Source organism: Crinia signifera, chromosome 8 (assembly GCF_055691185.1).
Source record: "Crinia signifera chromosome 8, ASM5569118v1, whole genome shotgun sequence".
In the NCBI taxonomy this organism is placed as follows: domain Eukaryota; kingdom Metazoa; phylum Chordata; class Amphibia; order Anura; family Myobatrachidae; genus Crinia; species Crinia signifera.
Window position 1 is genome coordinate 12,664,962 of NC_139224.1, and position 21,571 is coordinate 12,686,532.

The 21,571-nt window shown below is 45.9% G+C and overlaps 2 protein-coding genes across 9 annotated transcripts in view; both read left to right on the plus strand.

Annotated features, from left to right (window-relative positions):
- Positions 1 to 9,771, plus strand: part of LOC146025744 (inter-alpha-trypsin inhibitor heavy chain H3-like) — a 47,289-nt gene extending 37,518 nt beyond the window's left edge. For 5 of the 7 annotated variants that reach the window (XM_083155774.1, XM_083155775.1, XM_083155777.1 and 2 more), the window contains 7 exons: positions 329 to 385; positions 496 to 549; positions 1,745 to 1,858; positions 2,664 to 2,823; positions 3,353 to 3,498; positions 4,962 to 5,040; positions 9,508 to 9,771. In XM_083155774.1, the coding sequence (XP_083011900.1) occupies positions 329 to 385; positions 496 to 549; positions 1,745 to 1,858; positions 2,664 to 2,823; positions 3,353 to 3,498; positions 4,962 to 5,040; positions 9,508 to 9,634 (737 nt within the window). In that variant the 3' untranslated portion in view covers positions 9,635 to 9,771. The remainder of the gene's footprint in view (positions 1 to 328; positions 386 to 495; positions 550 to 1,744; positions 1,859 to 2,663; positions 2,824 to 3,352; positions 3,499 to 4,961; positions 5,041 to 9,507) is intronic. The other 2 variants (XM_083155779.1, XM_083155780.1) reach the window with 1 other exon arrangement.
- Positions 9,772 to 18,042: 8,271 nt separating this feature from the next.
- LOC146025746 (inter-alpha-trypsin inhibitor heavy chain H3-like) overlaps positions 18,043 to 21,571 on the plus strand; it is a 43,696-nt gene continuing 40,167 nt past the window's right edge. For both annotated transcript variants that reach the window (XM_083155781.1, XM_083155783.1), the window contains exons 1-3: positions 18,043 to 18,296; positions 20,575 to 20,732; positions 21,142 to 21,246. In XM_083155781.1, coding sequence (XP_083011907.1) covers positions 18,219 to 18,296; positions 20,575 to 20,732; positions 21,142 to 21,246 — 341 coding nt within the window. In that variant the 5' untranslated portion in view covers positions 18,043 to 18,218. The remainder of the gene's footprint in view (positions 18,297 to 20,574; positions 20,733 to 21,141; positions 21,247 to 21,571) is intronic.

Consider the following 21,571-nt stretch of genomic DNA (forward strand, 5'->3'; position numbering starts at 1 on the left):
ACTACTGTCGGCCTTCCAGTATGTCGACCTACTGGTGTCGACTAAATGACTGTCGACCATCTTTAGGTCGACCAACCGACCGTATCCTGTTATAAAATGCTCTGTATGGGAATATAAGATGCTGTTAATCACACTTCCCAAAATGATGCTTCTCATCTCTGGGAGAAACCCTGAGAGCAGATTTAGCTGGGTACTTTGGGGGCGGAGCCTCGCTCTGCATGGCATTAGGCCCCACCCCTGTTGTAACAGAATTATGCTAATTGTGTGGTTTTGTGGGAGGGGCTTGTTTTAAACAACATGACTTGTGTCTTTTTAACCCTTCCCCCAGCAAGAATCAGTTCGAAAGCAAATGTACAAACCCTTCCCCTTCTGAATGAGAGAGTATGTAAGTAAGATATTAATGAGTGCGATAATATCCCGCACTGACAGTTAGTAAATTAGAATTGAGTAGAACTGTGACTGTACAACTCTGATGGTTTATATCTATTTTTAAAGTATTGGCCGATATTCCCACAACTGCGATTGAAGCGAAATCTGTCCAACTAACAGGTATGGCGCCGGCCTCTCATTTGTGTGTGAGCGCGTTGTGAAACAAATGTGCTGCGAAATACCGCAAATGAAAAAAAACATGTTTCACGGACAAATAAAAGTTTAGAATGTGTTTATCTTTAAAAGATTATTTTGTACGTTGGGTGCAGCGAAGGTAACAGCCGGTGTGTTCCTACAACACCTTATACCAGTGCGGTGGCCACAGCCAACATAGAGGGGTCCATTTATGATGTGGTGATAATCGTTAATCGTTATAACCGATGCATCCGATTTTGGATGCATACAAATCATGGAATTTTATTGTGGGGTGTATGTTTTTTTTTTTTTTTTTCAAACTGATCACACGGCTGCAAATTTGAAGGCCAGGGGATTATTGATTGCATGCGTACAGGTTGCAGCACGCTGGATTGTACACAAGTTCTGGATGCAGGGCCGCCAACAGGGGGGTGCATTGGGTACAGCTGTCCTGGTTCCCCCCCGCACAACCACCTCCTCCACCCAATGCCGGCGGCCCCCCAGCCAGGCATGCACAATACACAGTGCAGCCTGTAGAGCGCCGAGCCTAGGACACAGATGGGCTCGGCGCTCTTCAGGCTGCACTGTGCAGTGGGCGCTCCAGACCTGACCATGGTGGCTGAAGGAGCCAGAGGGCGATGCCGCAACACCGGTGACGGTAAGTAATGGGGAGGGGGTAGGCGTATGCTGGCAGGCGGGCGCGCGCACCTGGGGGGGGGGGGGGTGCGGGGACATGGTGCTGTGCCGTTGGGCCGCTGAGGGCCCCAACATTTCTAGTGGCGGCCCTGTCTGGGAGTGTCAGAGAAAACCCAGGCGTGCCATGAAAAATGGAGTGTCAGGACGGGATTTCACTCTGGCTGAGCGGTGTTTTCCTGATTGTAGGGCTCTACAGATTAGCAGCCCTATTATCAGATCTCGATAACCCCCTATGTACTAAGCTTTGGAGAGTGATAAAGTGGAGAGACAAAAACTAGTAGCCAATCAGCTCCTGACATGTTAAAGGATGGGTTTGAAAAATGAAAGGATTTGGTTGGCTGGTATCTCGGTCTAATTTTATCTCCCTACATGGCTCACGCCGTCATTTGATGCAGTAGCTGGATAGTGACTGTTAGGGTTATATTATAATAAAAATAATAAGTCAACAAATAGTTTAGTTTCTCCATATCGGTTATATTTGTAGACTGCGGAGACGCCCACGTTCTGATCTCCGCACGATCTGTTGCCGAAAGGATCTGCCTTCGAATTGATAAGAAACCAAACACCATTATACAACTTCTACACATTGCTGACAAAGGTAAGACCAGGCATCTGCCTAATTCCGAAGATGATAAGTAAAGGCTACCTACTAGAGAGGAGCGGGACGTTTCGTGTAGGCTGGCAACTTCCCGTCATAGAATCCTGGTTCTGTCCCTTATTACGCCATTTCGCGTTATGCTGTATCTCTAATATGGTCTACGCAGTGGTGACGGCGATAGTGAAATCATTTTCTGATTACAGTATAGTCAGGCCTAGCCTGCCAACACTTCTGCCTCGTTCTACGGAATTCCAGGCGGGTGAGGCGAATACGTTACAGAACTTTGTAATTCCTTTTCTGTAGTGGGTATTCTGAAATGTTATTTCCCACCTCTTTGCTCACCCATACCAGAATTATTAGGGTTCCTTACCCTAGATCCCCCCTACTTTGTCCTGGGGACCATGACTCCATAGAGTCCTCCTCTTAGAGGGCTCAATGTGCAAGTTGGCTTCAGCCCGATCCTTGTGTTGACCCTACTGTGTGATGGAGCTGGTGGTCTTAGCACTACCGCAATCTCCATTAACCTGAGGCAGCGCAAATGACAAGTTCAGGGGATAGAACCATCAAAGGGATCAATATGCAGCTTATTGGGACATTGGGCTCCTGGTTGTGGGAACCTGGTGGACTTATGGACCTCAACATACCAGAGGATGTAGATTTAATTGATTGATTTGGGCAAGTAAATGTATCTCCCATTTTACTTCTGTAGGTGGCTAACAATGTAGGGTGTTACCTGCCCAAGACCAGGGCACTTGGTGGCACCTAGACACTACCTGCAGTAATGCTGCCCTCCTTCCTACCACAGGTATAGCACTCAATGCGAGACTGGCCGCCGATAACAACAGCTTAGATACATTTGGTTTTGTGCTCAAGAAAAAGATAAAAGTAACGGCTGAAAACATTACAGTGTACACCGGTCAGCAAGAAGAAGTCTACTCGTGGGCATCAACAATACAGGGAATGCGGTAACTGCTCAATATAATTGGTCACACCCACACAGGACTGGTCACACCTATACGGAACTGGTCACACCCACACGGAACTGGTCACACCCACAGATAACTAATCACACCCAAGCATAACTGGTCACACCCACACTGAACTGCTCACACCCACATGGAACTGGTCACAGATAACTAATCGCACCCACATGGAACTGGTCACACCCACATGAAACGGGTCACACCCACATGGAACTGGTCACACCCACACATCACTGGTCAAACCCACAGGACTGGACACACCCCCTTCACTTCCTACAAATAAGTTCTTTAATCATTTTCAGCCACAGGCCCATTTGTCCCTTGATCCAGCCCAGCGAGGAAGTAACAGCTCAAACTAAGACCACGGTAGCATACATGACAAGGAATGTAATATCAGCTCCTCCCTGGTTTCCCCCCCCCATATATATAATATACATAATGTGTATTGTAATAGATTTGAACCTAAATATACAAGATACAATTCTGCAGTAAAGGATGTTTTACCTCCCAGGTTTATGAAGAAAGAAGGGAAGAAATTAATTATATATCTGGACAGCGGATTCCGGACGATAATCTCATTAGCCAGAAACCCGGGTCGCTTGGCTTTACAGGTGGAGAATAAGAAGCTGGATTTAAATTACACAGAGGGACTGCTCGGTATGTTCTGAACTGTAACCTCCTCCTAGGAACTGATGACAACACTGAGGCACGAGGCACGAGGCACATTCTACTAAGTGCCCCTTAGCTTTTCATATGGTTTATGACAACCTTGCTGGATAATGTCTGTAAACCCTTAAGCTGGGTACACACTATAGCGGTGGTTCCCAAACTGTTTGCGTGGCACCCTGGGGGGCTGGGGTGTCTGAATTCAGGAGCTACAGGGGTGCCGCGGTTTGGTGCTTAAGGACAAGTGCAATTTAATTTTTTATGGTAATTTTCATAGGCAAAACCAGTGCTGGTGACCACCAATCATAAACTATTTATAAAAAGTTTGGGAACCACTGCGCAATGGGATATATAGGGGGAAATTTACTAAGATGTATATTCTACTTCACATGTGATGTTGCTGTGGGCAACTATTTAAAACCTACTTTGGTACTTGTGTATTTTGGCGGTGCCCATCGCATCACATACCATAAGGCATACGATGGTATGGGATGCGACGCGATATCGCGCGATATTGTACAATGCCATACAATTTTAAAATTGTATGACATTGTATATGGCATACAATGCGATGCAATGCGATTAAACATTGTATAAGCACCCTAATGGGTGCTTACAATGTTAAATGCACCCCCCGCCACCCCCCCACTATAAACGTGGGGACGCGAGGGGACACGGATACCTGTGAAGGCCGCGATGGGACTCCGATACCTGTGAAGGTATCCGCGTCCCCTCGCGGGGCTCGCTATGCTCGCCACACTTTCTATTCTCAACTCCACGCCGATGTGGATAGTGGGGGTATGAAAAGGTCGGAGGACGCGTACCGCCGCCCCTCGCGGGCACGCTGCACTCGCCACGCTTCGGGTTCACGTTTATAGTGGGGGGGGGGGGGTGGCGTGGGGGTGCATTAAACATTGTAAGCACCCATTACGGTGCTTAAAGGCACCCTTTAGGGTGCTTATACAATCTTTCATCGTATAGGGGGCAAAAATCGCATCGCATGCCATCGGGTGCATGGCATGCGATGCAATGCGATTAAAACTTTGCGCGATGGAAATCGGGGGCGCCGCTATAATACACAAGTACCCCTACTTCTTATTTATTTAGCACCCTCTAGAAGACAGTAAACATGGTCTGATTGGTTACCCATAGCAACATCACATGTGAAGTAGAATACACATCTTAGTAAATTTCCCCCATAATGCGAAATTACCGCGTTTACGTGGGTCAGAATAATTATTGCGCACATCGTTTGGTGTGCCCCCTCCAATCAGTCATTCATTGGATCATCCTATTGCACGTGCATGTGTACAGTAGACGCGCCAATGGGGTGTAGTTATGTGCGGTGTGAAATGGTAGATTGCGCCATCGTACAGCGCGTGTAAGGTGGTGCGACGTATCATTATTGTTACCGCATCAATATATATATATATATAGCTCTCTTCTCTCTGCAGGCCAGCTGATCAGTGATGCTACATTACGCATAGAACCAGATCAGATCTCTGTTAATGGGAGCACGCACCTGGCTGAGCGGTAAGAACCAGGAAGAGATATATAAATATCGTCCACGTGCACCAATACTGATCGGACTTATAGCAATAGATTTGTTATATGCATAATTGGTAATCTACATCTATTAGTTATTTATTGGGTGGTGAGATTGTGTGATTCTGGTTGACTCTGTAAGCTGCAAAGCTCGCAGTTTACCAATTCCCCTGCCGCCACCGCCGTCTCCCCTCGCATGTCCCCGCAGCAGGAGAAGTCATTCAGTGTCACCGAACAGTGAATGCTTTCTCCTGCCTTCGCAAATATAAGTCAGTGGAGATTGACTTATATTTGCAGACAGCGGGACGAAGACAGGGCGGGCGTCTGATGTCATGTGATGTCTCTGGGGTCCCCCTCCCCATCAAGCATAGTAGTGGTGTGGAACAGGGAGGGAGTTATAGTACAGAGTAGGGAGGGAGGGTGGTAGTAGCAATGTGGAGCAGGGAGTGAGGGTGGGAGCAGTAGTGTGGAGCAGGGAGGGAGGATGGGAGCAGTAGTGTGGAGCAGGGAGGGAGGATGGGAGCAGTAGTGTGGAGCAGAAAGGGAGGGTGGGAGCAGTAGTGTGGAGCAGGGAGGGAGCGTGGGAGCAGTAGTGTGGAGCAGGGAGGGAGGGAGGGTGGGAGCAGTAGTGTGGAGCAGAGAGGGAGGGTGTGTCCAGGAGACGTGCTGCTATGTAAAGTTCACATCTCCCGCTGGACCTCTAGCCAATAGCAATGGAAATATGAAAAGATAAGAATTGAAAAAATAGAGCGATATGATGATCTATCTTCTGACTGAAGGTTTAATCAAGAGAACATCCAGTGTTGGCAAGGGAGCGTACCTTACTTACACTGGTATGTTGTATGATGCACATATAATGGTATCTTTTTGGATAATGGGTGCGTACCCGTACTCACGGCGTATTAGGTGTTGTCACTCCTCAAAAGGTTTCTTTTTGGATATCCTCGTTCAAAAGTAAGTGTGTGGTTCTTTTGTAATAAAAATAATTTATTTTCATAAAAAACACACCAAAGTTAAAATGTTTTCTTTAAAAAATGTGTCTTTCACTCCTACGGTGTAATGAGGGAGGTAAGGAGATAAGGTCCTGATCCACGGGGTAGTGCCGGTATACACCCAGGTGTTAAATAGTGGGATCTTACCTGCTCTCCAACCATCACCTCAAACACTTTTCAGATAGAAAGGCACCCTCCTCCTTCCAACGCGTTTCGAGCTGTGGCTCTTTATCAAGGCATGAGGGTAATGTCAGCAGAAATCATATTTATAGGCTATCTACAAGATGGCTGAACTTCCTGTTCCTGTCCATTAATTAGCTTTCCTTTTTATCATTTACTGGTTTACAATACATTATACCTTTTTATTAAATTTTATACATTCATTATTATTGTTTAACATCAGAAATGAGAAGTGAAATGGGTCCTTTTGTTTAAATATTGCGATTTTTCCCGCCAAAATGACGGGTATTGTGAGGCTGTCTGGGAAATGTAGTTCCCCGGGAAAAGACTAAGGGCCTTATTTTGGTTCATTCTTTCTGACAAAATCCTTCTTAGATGGACAAAACCATGTGCACTGCAGGGGGGGGGGCAGATGTAACATGTGCAGAGAGAATTAGATTTGGGTGAGTAATTTTGTTTCTGTGCAGGGAAAATACTGACTGCTTTATTTTTACACTGCAATATAGATCTCACTTTGAAGTAAAACCCCACCCAAATCTAATTCTCTCTGCACATGTTACATCTGCCCCCCCTGCAGTGCACATGGTTTTGTCCATCTAAGAAGGATTTTGTCAGAAAGAATGAACCAAAATAAGGCCCTTAGTCTTTTCCCGGGGAACTACATTTCCCAGACAGCCTCACAATACCCGTCATTTTGGCGGGAATAATCGCAATATTTAAACAAAAGGACCCATTTCACTTCTCATTTCTGATGTTAAACAATAATAATGAATGTATAAAATTTAACAAAAAGGTATAATGTATTGTAAACCAGTAAATGATAAAAAGGAAAGCTAATTAATGGACAGGAACAGGAAGTTCAGCCATCTTGTAGATAGCCTATAAATATGATTTCTGCTGACATTACCCTCATGCCTTGATAAAGAGCCACAGCTCGAAACGCGTTGGCAGGAGGAGGGTGCCTTTCTATCTGAAAAGTGTTTGAGGTGATGGTTGGAGAGCAGGTAAGATCCCACTATTTAACACCTGGGTGTATACCGGCACTACCCCGTGGATCAGGACCTTATCTCCTTACCTCCCTCATTACACCGTAGGAGTGAAAGACACATTTTTTAAAGAAAACATTTTAACTTTGGTGTGTTTTTTATGAAAATAAATTATTTTTATTACAAAAGAACCACACACTTTCTTTTGAACGAGGATATCCAAAAAGAAACCTTTTGAGGAGTGACAACACCTAATACGCCGTGAGTACGGGTACGCACCCATTATCCAAAAAGATACCATTATATGTGCATCATACAACATACCAGTGTAAGTAAGGTACGCTCCCTTGCCAACACTGGATGTTCTCTTGAATAAACCTTCAGTCAGAAGATAGATCATCATATCGCTCTATTTTTTCAAATCTTATCTTTTCATATTTCAATGCTCTGGAGACGAACTCTCAAGAAAAAATACCATCAACCAGAAGAACCACCATATAAAGATAAGTATAGAGATATTCTTCATTCAGCGCCACTTTTTCCAGAACCCTACCCCTTTCTTCTTTTTTACCCATACATTTATTGGATCAATAGGGATTGATCCACGGGTTTTGGAAATACAGGCAGCAGAATTATAGGAGCGCCACACTTATTTCCATTTTCCAGAAAAATCGCTAGCCAATAGGCGCATGCGGTCCAGCAGCCACCAGTTGTTTGGCTGCCAACTGGTGGCTGCTGGACCGCATGCACCTATTGGCTAGCGGTCCAGCGGGAGACGTGAATTTTAAGTAGCAGCACGTCTCCCGGACACAGCAGGGAACCGGGAGCAGGCGGGGAAGTGGGCGAGCTGGCGGTGCCGGCACGGCTCCGGCGCCCTGCTATCTTCCGGCGCCTGGAGCTTGGGCCCCGCCCTCGCTACGCCCCTGCCTTTACTCAAGACGGGAGAACTTTAATAATATTAGTGCCAAGAGATTCTTCAAACTTTATATATTTATATTAATATATTATATTTCTAGTGAAAATCTTAAATATAAAGTGAAAGTGGTGTAGTTAATACAGTTTCCAGACACAGGCGGGTATCCATTTAGCCGCAGACTAATTGTTGGTGCCGGAGGTATTCAATTAGCATTTATTCAATGTCACAGTTGGAGGACTAGTTTGGATCGTGTGGTGCACAGGAATTACTTTAGGACCAGACAGAGTAGGGTTAAAGCGAGCTGGCTTTATTATAGACGGTTTCATAAAGGAAATCAAATCTTCTTATTCAAATAATGGCTTTGACATAAGATACGAAAAGAAAAGTCCCAAATACTGTCTTTGAGCAAAAGTCTTTGAAATAATAAATACAATAATTCTTGTATCACTCACGAAAGAGCCAATAATACTGAGGGAGAGCCAACGTACGGGACGAAAGGGTTAATGATGAGATGGTAATGGCAGAAGACAAATGATGATGCTGGTAGAAGAAATCCGGAACAAAGACACAGGTAGAGATGGATGATGGAGCCAGAAGATATGGAGAAGACTGTGACTGGATAACCTTGAAGAACTGTATATCCCAGAAGACGGTGCAACAGATGCTGGCGGGATCCTGGGTAGTCAGGAGCCCCACGGGTAATCTCCACGAGATCCACGGGTGATGCCCTGGAAGGCAGCAAGAGGTCAGGGTTCCTGGAGTCAGATAACAGGGAGGACTGAAGAGTAGGCTGCAGAAGACAGGAGTAAGCCAGGAGTCTCCAACTGCACAAGGCTAGGAAACCTTTGCACTGACACCAGTTCACCAAGACAGATCCCCTAAATACATAGTGGGCGGCTGTCATTGGCTAATTAGGGCAGAGAGGGAGGAAACCTTTAACCTGGCGTCCAATCTGCATTTTGCCCACATCCAAGATGGCGGCGCCTCCCCCATCTGAACTCCCCCAGCACTCTTAGGGAACCGCCCCTGTAAGCCACACTTCCCAGCAGACCCGGACCCAGCAGGATGCCCGCTCCGGAGCCCCAGAACGGACAGGCGGCGGCGGGCACGGAGGGGTGAGTATCGGACCCGCCGTGTGCCGCCGTGGCCGTCCGTGACATTCAATTGAATAGCCTTTCCGAGTGCAGTGGCCATTTTATTTCCTGCCAATAAGCTGCGGATGAATCCCTGTGGCTAATTGAATACCCCTGACAGTATCACCAAATAAATGTGATATAGGCTCTGCCCACCTTAGACTTATTGGCGAATGTTATAGATAACTGTTCTATGTAAATCTGGTGAATGGGAGTAGTAGTCTTATTTCTCTCCTGCTTGTTTCCAGCTCCAGCGTTTGTGACTTTACGTCATTTGGCCTAAAACAGAGAGGACCCTGCGTGAGAGTCACTGCGAATGCAGATGGTTTCCCTGCTGGACACAGCAGCATCGTCACAGATATCTTTGATGTATAAGTAATATTGTAATAAATAATACATGTTGTATATTGAACACGTAACACCAATTCACAATAGCTGTATAATACCTTTTGTGTTTACTACCTTGCTAAAAGCACAATGACCTAAAATGTGAAATAAATGAATTGCCAGTGGATGTGTGACTATGGTTATGTTATAGAAGGAGGGTCCTCTGTCTTAGACCTCCTCCAGCCTATAAAAGTCTTTTGGTTCCTGCCCTGGGCACAGAAATTCAATTGAGGGATTCTCTACAAATGATCCTCTCCTGTCAGTGGCTCTGTGTAAACTGCCCCCTGATGAAGTGAAATAAGACGAAACGCATCAGGTTTTTAAAGTAGCCACAAAAAAAGAGCTAACAGAAGTACACAAGGACCTCATACAGGCAGGAACAGTCGAGCGGACTTCAGTAACATCTGAAGATACTTACTTTTACAAAAATAATTAAAAAATTTACAAAAAATTATATGATTTTATAAATATGGAATAAATTTTATACGACCTCATCTAGAGTATTGTGTTCAGTTCTGGAGGCCATATCTCCAGAAGGATATAAATACATTAGAGACTGTACAAAGAAGGGCAACTAAAATGGTGCCTGGCCTACATCACAGAATGTACCAGGAAAGACTAAAAGATCTTAATATGTATAGTTTGAAGCAGAGAAGGGAAAGGGGGGACATGATAGAAACTTTCACATATATCAAGGGTTTTAACAAGGTCCAGGTGGGAGACATTCTTCACAGGAAGAGGAGCAGCAGAACACGAGGACATGCACTGACACTAGAGGGAGGAAGGTACAGGTGGGAGACATTCTTCACAGGAAGAGGAGCAGCAGAACACGAGGACATGCACTGACACTAGAGGGAGGAAGATTCAGGGGAAATGTGAGGAGGAATTACTTCACAGAAAGAGTAGTAGATAAGTGGAATAGCCTCCCAACAGAGGTGGTAGACGCAAATACAGTAGTACAATTTATACATGCTTGGGATAGGCATATTGATATCCTTAAAAAGAAATAAGGATCAAATATGGTTTGAGGTAACATGTAAAAGGGGCAGACTAGATGGGCCAAGTGGTTCTTATCTGCCGTCAAATTCTATGTTTCTAAATATAATTTGATGAAAAATCGGTGCCAGGGTCTTTTTACTGTACTTGTGTATTAGCAGGGCGCCCAGGTTGCGTAGTGGTGTATTGAGAATACCAATACACCACTATAATAATCTACGTAATTTACGTATAGTAGACTACAAAAAAATCAATATTTCAAGACTAGTGCGCTAAATTGAAGAATATGCAGCTCGGGTTGTATAGAAAGTAAGGCTGTCAACCACCACCATCAAAGGTACATGTGGAAAAAAGGAAATCTATACAACCCAAAAGCGCTATCTCCTGTTTCATACACTTAAATAAAATATCATCCCGGTGTGGGTTGAGATTGGAGATTGTCTCCACAGATAAAAATTGGACAAGAGGATCGCTAAAACACAGTGACCTTGAGTTATGTATTTATCTATGATATTTTATCTAAGTGTATGAAACAGGAGATAGCCCTTTTGGGTTGTACAGTAAACTACGTAGCTTATGTAACTTGTTCAGGAGCTGTGCTAATACACAATGGTTCATATCCCCACTATCCACGTCATACCCCCAGTATCCTCGTGGGCGTTGAGTTAATTTTATAAAGTGTACGCGAGGGGACGGATACGCGTCTGCTCGCCTCACTTCGGGCTCGGTGGCTCGCTGCACTCGCCACACTTTATAAAATTAACTCCACGCCCACGTGGATACTGGGGGTATGACGTGGATAGTGGGGATATGATTGTGTTAGTAGGGGAAATGTGTGTTGATAGTGTGTGTGTGTAGTACTTTGTAGTACGCGAGGTCCATCACGATCCCCGCACCGATGCGTTCCTCTTCTCCGGCACCCGCCTCCTCCATGACACTCCCAGTTAACAGTGTCCCCGGTGCCAGCGTTCCCCTCCTCCAGGACTCGGAGCGGACAATGTACACAATTAGCGTAGTGCCGCTGGGGGAGCAGGGAAACCATGTGATGCTCGCCCAGCGGCAGTACGTTGAATTACGTACATTGCTGGCGCCGGGGACACCGTTAACTGGGAGTGTCATGGAGGAGGCAAGTGCCGGAGGAGGGGAACACTGGCACTGGGGACATCGGTGCGGGGATCGTGATGGACGGTAAAGTATAAAGCACTACACACATATTAGCAGGGCGCCCGGCTAGGCTACGCCAACAACGTAGCCTAAGGTACCTTGTCAGCGTCGCCGGGCGCCCTGCTAATACACAAGTACCCTTTTTACAGGGGCAGTACAGAAGGCGGGAATTTGAAAAGAAGTTACAAATGACTTTTGCGACAGAGACAGGCTAATCAAGGTCGGCACAGACGTCACAGGCCCAACCTTAAAATGCTTGGGCATGCTTGCGGAGAGGGGCGTGGGACGGTGGGCTGCCCCATTTGCATATGGGAACGCCCAGCGTTTCATGGGTGTTTTCATGCTAATTTGGCCATGATGCAGGGGGCGGGCAGCTGACATCACCAGAAGTCAGCTGCCCGCCCATTTCCTTCCCAGCGTGCACGCATATGTAAGTGACTTCAAAGTCGGCGACCATCGAAAGATGTGGGAGGTTACCCCTGCCCTGGGAATCCATTCGCAAACCCCAGCGAGCAAGTCACCCTTGCAAATGGGGTTTGGTGGACTCGCATGGCTGCGAATTCGCAACCTTGGGAATCAACCACAATAATCCCCTATATGTTAGTAAATTCTTATTTATCATCAAAATGATTTATTGTGGACCACAGATTCCGTAATTATGGGCAAATTTACACTTATGACACACCTGGATGAAATAAGCATAACACGAGTATATGAATACAGAAAACATGATTACAGATACATGAGCACAATGGAATATAATAACTCATACATTGGTACAGTCTGTCCACAAGAGCTTGCAGTCTATAGGGTAGCGGGAAGGGTTATCAGAGATTGTAGGAGTGAATGTGGTGGACAGTGGAAGCAGACGTGCGTTAGCATTAAGCAGTTAAGTTTATTTGCCATACTGTGGAGGAGCATGACGAGATGTTCTATAGGTGGGAAGCAGCACAGGAGAAGTCCTGGAGACGGGGGAGAATATGAGGAATAGTCTTGAAGGTCAGAAACAGTGCGCGGTTGGGTTTAGCAGGAATGCATCTGATAAGGTAAGAGATATATATGGGTAGGGCTGTGGCTGACTTTAATCTGGAAGCAATGTGGAGTGAGTGAAGGAAGCAGATGTGGAGCAGCAGGAGACGAGTCTAGAAGAATGCAGGATGGATTGTAAGCTGAAGATACTGGTAAGGGAGTGGTCAGCAAAGAGGAGGCTACAGAACTCAAGGTGGCGAAAAGTGACCAAGTGAGCCAGGGTATAAGTGGCTTCTGGAATAATCACGGTAACTGTATTTGGCATAACAGAGTCCTTACACTACTGACAATCCCCCCTTCAGCTAGTCACTGGAGTCACAGTGTGGTTCCAGCTCTTTAGGGTGAGGACACAATCCTGTCTCCAACTGGTCTCTCTCACACAAATACAGATTTCCTGAATCAAACTAGTACTGATATACCATCTACGTATCTCTCACACTCTACAGAGACTCCACACTGAGCTTTCTAGTCTGCTCTCTACAGAGACTCCACACTGAGCTTTCTAGTCTGCTCTCTACAGAGACTCCACACTGAGCTTTCTAGTCTGCTCTCTACAGAGACTCCACACTGAGCTTTCTAGTCTGCTCTCTACCGAGACTCCACACTGAGCTTTCTAGTCTGCTCTCTACAGAGACTCCACACTGAGCTTTCTAGTCTGCTCTCTACAGAGACTCCACACTGAGCTTTCTAGTCTGCACTCTATCGAGACTCCACACTGAGCTTTCTAGTCTGCTCTCTACAGAGACTCCACACTGAGCTTTCTAGTCTGCTCTCTACCAAGGCTCCACACTGAGCTTTCTAGTCTGCTCTCTACCGAGACTCCACACTGAGCTTTCTAGTCTGCTCTCTACAGAGACTCCACACTGAGCTTTCTAGTCTGCTCTCTACAGAGACTCCACACTGAGCTTTCTAGTCTGCTCTCTACCAAGGCTCCACACTGAGCTTTCTAGTCTGCTCTCTACCGAGACTCCACACTGAGCTTTCTAGTCTGCTCTCTACAGAGACTCCACACTGAGCTTTCTAGTCTGCTCTCTACAGAGACTCCACACTGAGCTTTCTAGTCTGCTCTCTACCAAGGCTCCACACTGAGCTTTCTAGTCTGCTCTCTACCGAGACTCCACACTGAGCTTTCTAGTCTGCTCTCTACAGAGACTCCACACTGAGCTTTCTAGTCTGCTCTCTACAGAGACTCCACACTGAGCTTTCTAGTCTGCTCTCTACCAAGGCTCCACACTGAGCTTTCTAGTCTGCTCTCTACCGAGACTCCACACTGAGCTTTCTAGTCTGCTCTCTACAGAGACTCTACACTGAGCTTTCTAGTCTGCTCTCTACAGAGGCTGCACACTGAGCTTTCTAGTCTGCTCTCTACAGAGGCTGCACACTGATGTCACAGTGATGTCACTGGGATTGTCATCATTCTCGGGGAGGAGCTGCAAGTGTCAACACACTTGCAGCTCCCCGGACCGCTGGTGTCCGGTTATGCGGTTTGCTCTTGTAGCCCCGTGGATGCCTACTTTGGAATGAAGAGGATGTGATCTACAGTATGCTGGAGGGTGAATATAATTTTTTTTCACAGGTACCCTATGGATTCTACTCGAGAAGAGGACCGAACTTACAAGACAGGTGGGTATGTATGTATGTATGTATGTATGTATGTATGTATGGAGTGTGTAATAAAGTCATACTTTATTATGTGTGTGTGTTTTGGGGTATTGTTTCTGTAGAGGTACTACAAGTCCCAGCAGGGCCCATTATTGCCCCACATGTTGATACTTGTGGTTCTCTAATGCTGCCCATACATATGTGAGATATCGCATACAATCCTTCGATTTCGCATCTGGCCAAGAAATCGAATGATTTTATGCATTTTTAAGGGGACATTCGACGTGATGCGCGGGCATGCCGGTCGAATATCAAGATCTTATGTGCTGCACCACTATCGAATCGCAGGAGCGATCGCATGTGGTTTTTAACCACATGCGATGCTCGAATGCGATCCGCAGGTGGGGGGCGGAGGGGGGGCGAATGCGATCCGCAGGTGGGGGGCGGAGGAAACGCTCCACGCCGACGTAGATAGTGGGGGTATGAACAGGTCGAGATGACGCGTACCCCCGTTTGTGCACGAGACGTGCACGCTACCGAACCCCTAACCCTGACTATCTCCCTGAAGAGGACACAGGCAGGGTTGCTGTATCCTGCCGCACGAATTACTGACACTTGCGTATGAGACGCTCGTGCATCTCGGGCAGATGAAGCGCCTCTCCGCTGGCGTCTGCCAGCACAGGGTATCTGGCGGTTACCGGTGCTGTGTACAAGGTGCTTACTAGGCTTGTCAGGGACAGAACTGCAGCTCGCGGGGACAGTACGGTGACTATGCTGCCTGACGGGGACACAACGCTGACTACGCAGGGGTGCCGCGGGAACACGCGGACTATGCTAGGCTGCCGTTGTGCTGCGCTGACAGTGTAGCATAAGGTGCCGCCGTGAAACTACACAATTATTGGGACCCCACACAGTTTTAAAAAAAAATTATTTATCAGATATTTCTATTTTTTACACAGAGAAGCTTCGCATGGATCTGACTGATGTGACCGATCAGTGCAGGCTTCAGCAAAATATGGATGGAAAATGTATGGTATTTTCCATTTCTATTTTCTGCTGAATTCACGGATTAATTCAGCTGTACGAATGTCAGTAATGAGCACAGCACCATAGAAATCATGCCCGTATACAGCCCTGTACTGTCGATGATGTACTCATTCGTATGGCTGAATTTGCTGTACATAAATACGGCAAATCAGCCAAATTCAGCTGATAGTAAATCAGCCTGTGAGCGGGTCCCGGCCGTTATTAAGATCGAATGTGTACAAATAGGTGCATTCCTACCCATTCTCTTTTAGTAAATGTCCCTGAGACTCAATAATTATCAGATGAGTCAGAAACTGCATTAAACTACATGATGTTTACTTTGAGGTTTAGAGTCCAGAGACCGAAATTTGTTCCGGCAAATGACAGGACAGGGACGGGGTCAGAGAGGCTAAGCACACATACAGGGGTGCCATGGATGTAGTAGTGTATATAGGAGGCTGCACACAGGAAAATGACCAGAGATACATGGTATATAGGGACTGACGTCACCGCCTGCTTTCAAATATGGCAGAAATCAGCAGCTAACTTATTTCACTATTCACTATTTCAACATTCACATCAGTCCCTGCCCCATTGGAGCTTACAATCTATATTCCCTACCACATGTACACGCACACAGACATTCTAGGCTACATTTCGTTAGTAATCAATTAGCCTACTTGTATATTTTTGGATTGTGGGAGGAAACCCACGCAAGTACGGGGAGAATATACAAACTCTGCACAGTTAGGGACATGGTGGGAATCGAACCAATGACCTCAGTGCTGTGAGTGCTGCCCCAATATATAAGATGCTGTTCATAAATAAACAATAATAAATATTATTGGCAATAATAATAATAATAATGATAATAATAATAATACTTTCATTAGTAACAGGATTCTCTAAAAGACATTAATCAGAATATTTCCAGGGAGTAATATGCAAGTGAAATGAACAAGATTCAATGGTAGGAACTACTAATGAAGTAACATTAATAAGGGGTATAGGTTTCAGGCAAGCCATGGATAATATATACAGAGATGCAGGCACTTAGATGAGAGGAAATACGGTCAGTAGGTCTACAGCATGATGGTCGACAAGCATTGAGTCAACACCATTAGGTTGACAGTCAAAAGGTCGAAATGGTTTTTTTTCACTTTTTTGAGCCGACATGAGCCGACAGGCGGTATTTCATGCCCTACCATCCACTAGGGCGTGGTGGGAGAATAAGATAGTGTGCCGAGCGTAGCGAGTGATGTACTTTAATTTTTGTGCAGAGGCAGAACTCTGGGAGGCAATGGAGTCATCTGCCGCCGGGCTCCTGCTCTCAAGGGGGCACCTCTCCACCACTGACAGTTTAAAACCATTAATTGAAAGCCATCAAAATCGCTTCTGTGGCTAAGTTCTGAAATATATATGTGTTTTCTCTCTCTCACTCTGTGTGTATATATATATATATATATATATATATATATATATATATATATATATATATATAAAATATATATTTGATAACAGACTATATATATTTTGAATAATGGTGGGTGTGGGTGTGTGTGTGTGTGTGGGGGGGGGGCACAAATATTCATCTTGCCTCTGGGCAACTGGGACAAACTTACACCACTGCCTTTGTCCATGTCGACTGTGTCGACATTCGGGGTAAAAAAAACGGTGAAAAAACCCACGTCGACATTGTCCATGTCGACCTAATGCTTGCGACGACCTAATGCTTGTGTCGACCTTTCCCCATGTCGACACAGACCCATGTTGACCTTTCCCCATGTCGACCTAATGGTGTTGACCCAATATTTGTAGACCTACTTGCTGTAGACCAACCCGCTGAGAGGACTAAATCTGAAAGCACTGTCAGGGTAGGTGGAGGAGCGGTGAAGGGCTCCTGATGGTACATGATGCCATGGAAGTCCTGGATCGGGGACAACCACGCAAAGGAGCTTTAAGTCTGTCGCCCGCCTGATGAAGAGCTCAGAAGATGCTGCATACGTCCTGAATGGGCATCTGGCCACCGGGTGAAGAACAAAGAAGATAACGTGGGAGGTGGCGGCCATGCAAAAGCTGTAACTGCTGTGCCAGCCCACGTTGGTGCTGACCATATGCCCAAACCTCAAGAAAGCAGCTCATTCGTTTTCTGAGCAGACACAGCTTAGTGGCTGCACGTACAAGCACAGATTACCACCGCTGGGACCAGCCGCCATGACTCCAGGCAGCCTAACATCCCCTGAACCTTACATCAGCCCAGCAGGCCTGTTGTAGTGCCCCATTCACCTGGCAATGGAGTTGCCCCTGCACCTTATAACAAGGAGTACAGTGTGCCCATGTATGTCCACAGATGGTACTAGGTTTTTCTGCCACTCTTGAAGACACCCAGACCTACTTCTATACTCCGCAGAGGAGGTAAAATAGTGCCCATTCATCAAAGGAGAGCAGCCATGACGTCATATTACAGTCATATTAAAAACATTGCGGATTGGGCGTGATCAAAAGTTTAAAGTGCTATTTACAAGTTCCGCTCCAGTCCATTCATATTCCACCCAGTACAGTTTGGGACAACAGATCAGAACTACACGTAACGTGTGAGCTTCAGAGAAAACAACCGTCTGATGTTTCTGTTGTCTCTGCAAATCCTGCAACTAGTGAAAGTTATCCATTAATCTGACTGCAAATATTTTAACTGTTTGTTAATCGCCATTGTCTAAATGTTTCTGGTACAAGCACAGGACTTACATTTTGCACAATGGCGGACAGCAACAAGTGGTGTTTTCTCATCGTGGTGATGATATCTCTGTCTCTTCCTTCCAGTTATGGGAATAAGGTATTGTACATTGTTTTATTCAATGAATATACTTTTATTTAAAAGAAATGTTTCGTATTATTGCAACTAGAGTGGGATCCGTACCTGGATGCATTGGTGACCTGGGGGCGTTGGGGGCCTCCATGCAAATTGCAAATGAAAATGTATTTTGAATCCAATGATACCTGGGTGACACCAGTTACTAATATTTATAAGTGGAATTTCAAAATGACGAAACCTAAACTTTGCAAAAAGGGCTCCAAAAACATTTCAAAAATTTTTTCCATTAAAAAAAAAACTCCAGATAAAATCTGAGCTATGGTTTATTCGCAAATAACATAATGATTGTGGGTTATTTCGCATATGTAATAATACTGAATACAATTAGTATATGAGGCACAGGGGTATTCTTCTGTAACTGGCGATAAGTAATTAAAAATGAACTTTTCAACCATCCTTGTACATCATGTGAAACACGGTGTAATGCATGTTGATTTCAAAAGATAATTGTCACCTATCCACAAATGATATTCCCGTAAAGGAGCCTGAGCAACCTAAAATATAGATTGTATTGTATTTATTTGCACACACATATGGGCCCTTATTCTGGTTGGTGCGGTAATATCCGCGTGCGTTCGTGCCGCCGACGTTTTGTGTCTGCGCATGTGCAGAGGTGTCTGCGCATGTGCGAGCGGGGCGTACGGCCAAATCCCGCATGAAATGTGAACACTCCGAACAGGGGGTGGAGAGGGGCGTGAAGGGCTATTTGGGCTCATTACCATATGCATACGCCCCGCGTTTCATGGGCGTTCCCATGCAAACGCTGGGCGTACGTATGGTAATGCAGTCGTGACGCACGTGTAGGGGGCGGACATATGACATCGCCGGATGTCAGCTGCCCGCCCAGCTCCCTGCTTTTGCACAGAGAAATGCCCGTGCGGTCTGAGGTTGCGGGAGCTGGTGGACCACTCGGCCCTGCATTCGATGGTCTGCGACCATCGAATGATGGGGGAGGTTACCTGAGATGGAGGAGGCGACACGTGCGGTCCGTTCGGACAGCTTCTTACTGCGTTCGGACGGAGTTGGCGATCCGTATGGAAGGCGGGGTTTCGGACGCACGGTCCTGCCCGCATATTCGGATCCGGCCGCACCGATCAGAATAAGGGCCCTTGTCCCCACAGGAAAAAAATAAACACACTTATTATGCTTATGGACTGGCCTACAGTATACTCTGTCCAGCCAAAGTGTACGCAGGCCTGGAAAAGGGTCATCAAACACATCGACTGCACTGCAGTTACCATCGGCGATGACCCTCCAGATATGATGAGAGAGCTACAGAAGTAAATTTACTAAGATGGGAGTTCTATTGAAGATGGGGTGTTGCCCATAGCAACCAAACCAGATTATACTTCTTATTCATTTAGCACCCTCTAGAAGATACTAGAAAGAATATGGTTGCTATGGGCAACCTCCCATCTTCAATAGAACTCCAATCTTAGTAAATTTACCACCCCCCCCCCCCAGTGTCTAGTTAGAGGGTGAATAAGTCAACAGCAAATGGTCAACACGCATTAAGTCGACAGGTACAAAAGGTTGACAGATGAAAGGTTGACATGACAATGGGCAATACACAAACGTTCTACACACTTCTTTTGGGTATGGGTCATAGGGTCAGCTCGATTAAGGTCAAAAGTCAATAGGTCGACAGGTCTTAGGTCAACACATGAGAAAGGCCGACATGGACAAAAGGTTGACATTCGTTTTTCATGGTATTTATATCTATGTCGACATAGGTCAACATGGATACCATATAAGGGTACCACTTTGCTTCGGGCACGGTGCCCCGCTGACCTTGGCACACTATTATAATCTCACTCTGCCCACTTGGATGGTAAAGTATGAAAGTAAAAAAGGGGAAAAACTCACGTCAACCTTTTTCGTGTTGACATAGCCCATGCCAACCTATAGCTTGTATTGACCTTTTGACCATGTCGACCTAAGAAATGTTGACACATGTCGACCTTAGACCTGTCAACCATAATTGTGTCGACCTAACAACTGTATCCTGTTTCTTATGGACAAGGAAACAAAAACTGGTGTCAACACTTTTGACCATGTTGACCTTTGTACATTTCAACCTTCTCATCTGTTAACCTTTTATCAGCCAATCTTTTGTACCCATTGACCTAATGCACGTTGATGGTTTGCCGACACCCTGGAGTTCTTCTTCACCCGTTTACCACTACAGCGGCCGGGTAGCATACCATAGCAGAATGACCTTACGCGTTTCGCCCCCTAGAGAATGGACATCTACAGCATGCGTATCGAGAGCAAAGTAACTTCCCGTTTTGCCCGAACCTTGATAACCACCATGGTGAGGAACCTCCTGAACTCTTCCCAAGAGGCCACCTTCGATGTGGAGCTGCCGAAGACAGCGTACATCACCAATCTCAGCATGTGAGTAATACAAACAATGCGCCACATAGGTGTTTTATGCATTAATCGCAGCTTGTGACAGAATCTTACCTGGTGCGGTAGGAAAACAAAGTAGAATTTTCTGCCGTATTTCAGACTGGCGGTGGATTTTCTAAAGCCTATGAAAAACTTTTGGTGTTGCCCATAGCAACCAATCAGAAAATGATAGAAAGAGTCTGATTGGACGCTATGAGCAAAACCACCACTTGCCTGTTTTAGAAGCGTTTTTAAATCTTCCCCTTTGCTGTAATCGAATTAATTTGATGAAGTGTAGAACTAGCTGCAATGTTTATCTCTATACCGTATATACGTCAGTGGTATCATCAGCATTGAATCAGCTTATGGAATGGTATGACACCGCGGGTGAGGACACATGTTCTGTATTGTTTAGGATGGTGGACAATGTCACAACGGTTGGGACAGTTAAACGTAAGGAAGAAGCAAAGAGACAGTATGACAGAGCCGTCTCCAGAGGGCAGAGCGCCGGTCTGGTGCAGTAAGTATTATCCCTATTATCTGGGATATTTGGATATTATATGAAAGACAATTTCTCCCTATCTTTCTCCACCCCCCTCTCACCCCTCTCTCTCCCCCTTCCTCCTTCCCTCTCTCCACCCCTTTCACTCTCAACCTACTTCCCTTTGTCTCCCTCCCTAACCCTCCCACTTTCTCTCCCCTCTCTCTCCATCCCTACCTCTCCCTCCCTCTCCCCCACTCTCTCTACCTCACCTTCTATCTCCCTCCCTCTCACTCTCAACCCACTTCCCTTTGTCTCCCTCTTCCTTACACTACCACTTTCCATCCCCTCTCTCTCTCTCCCT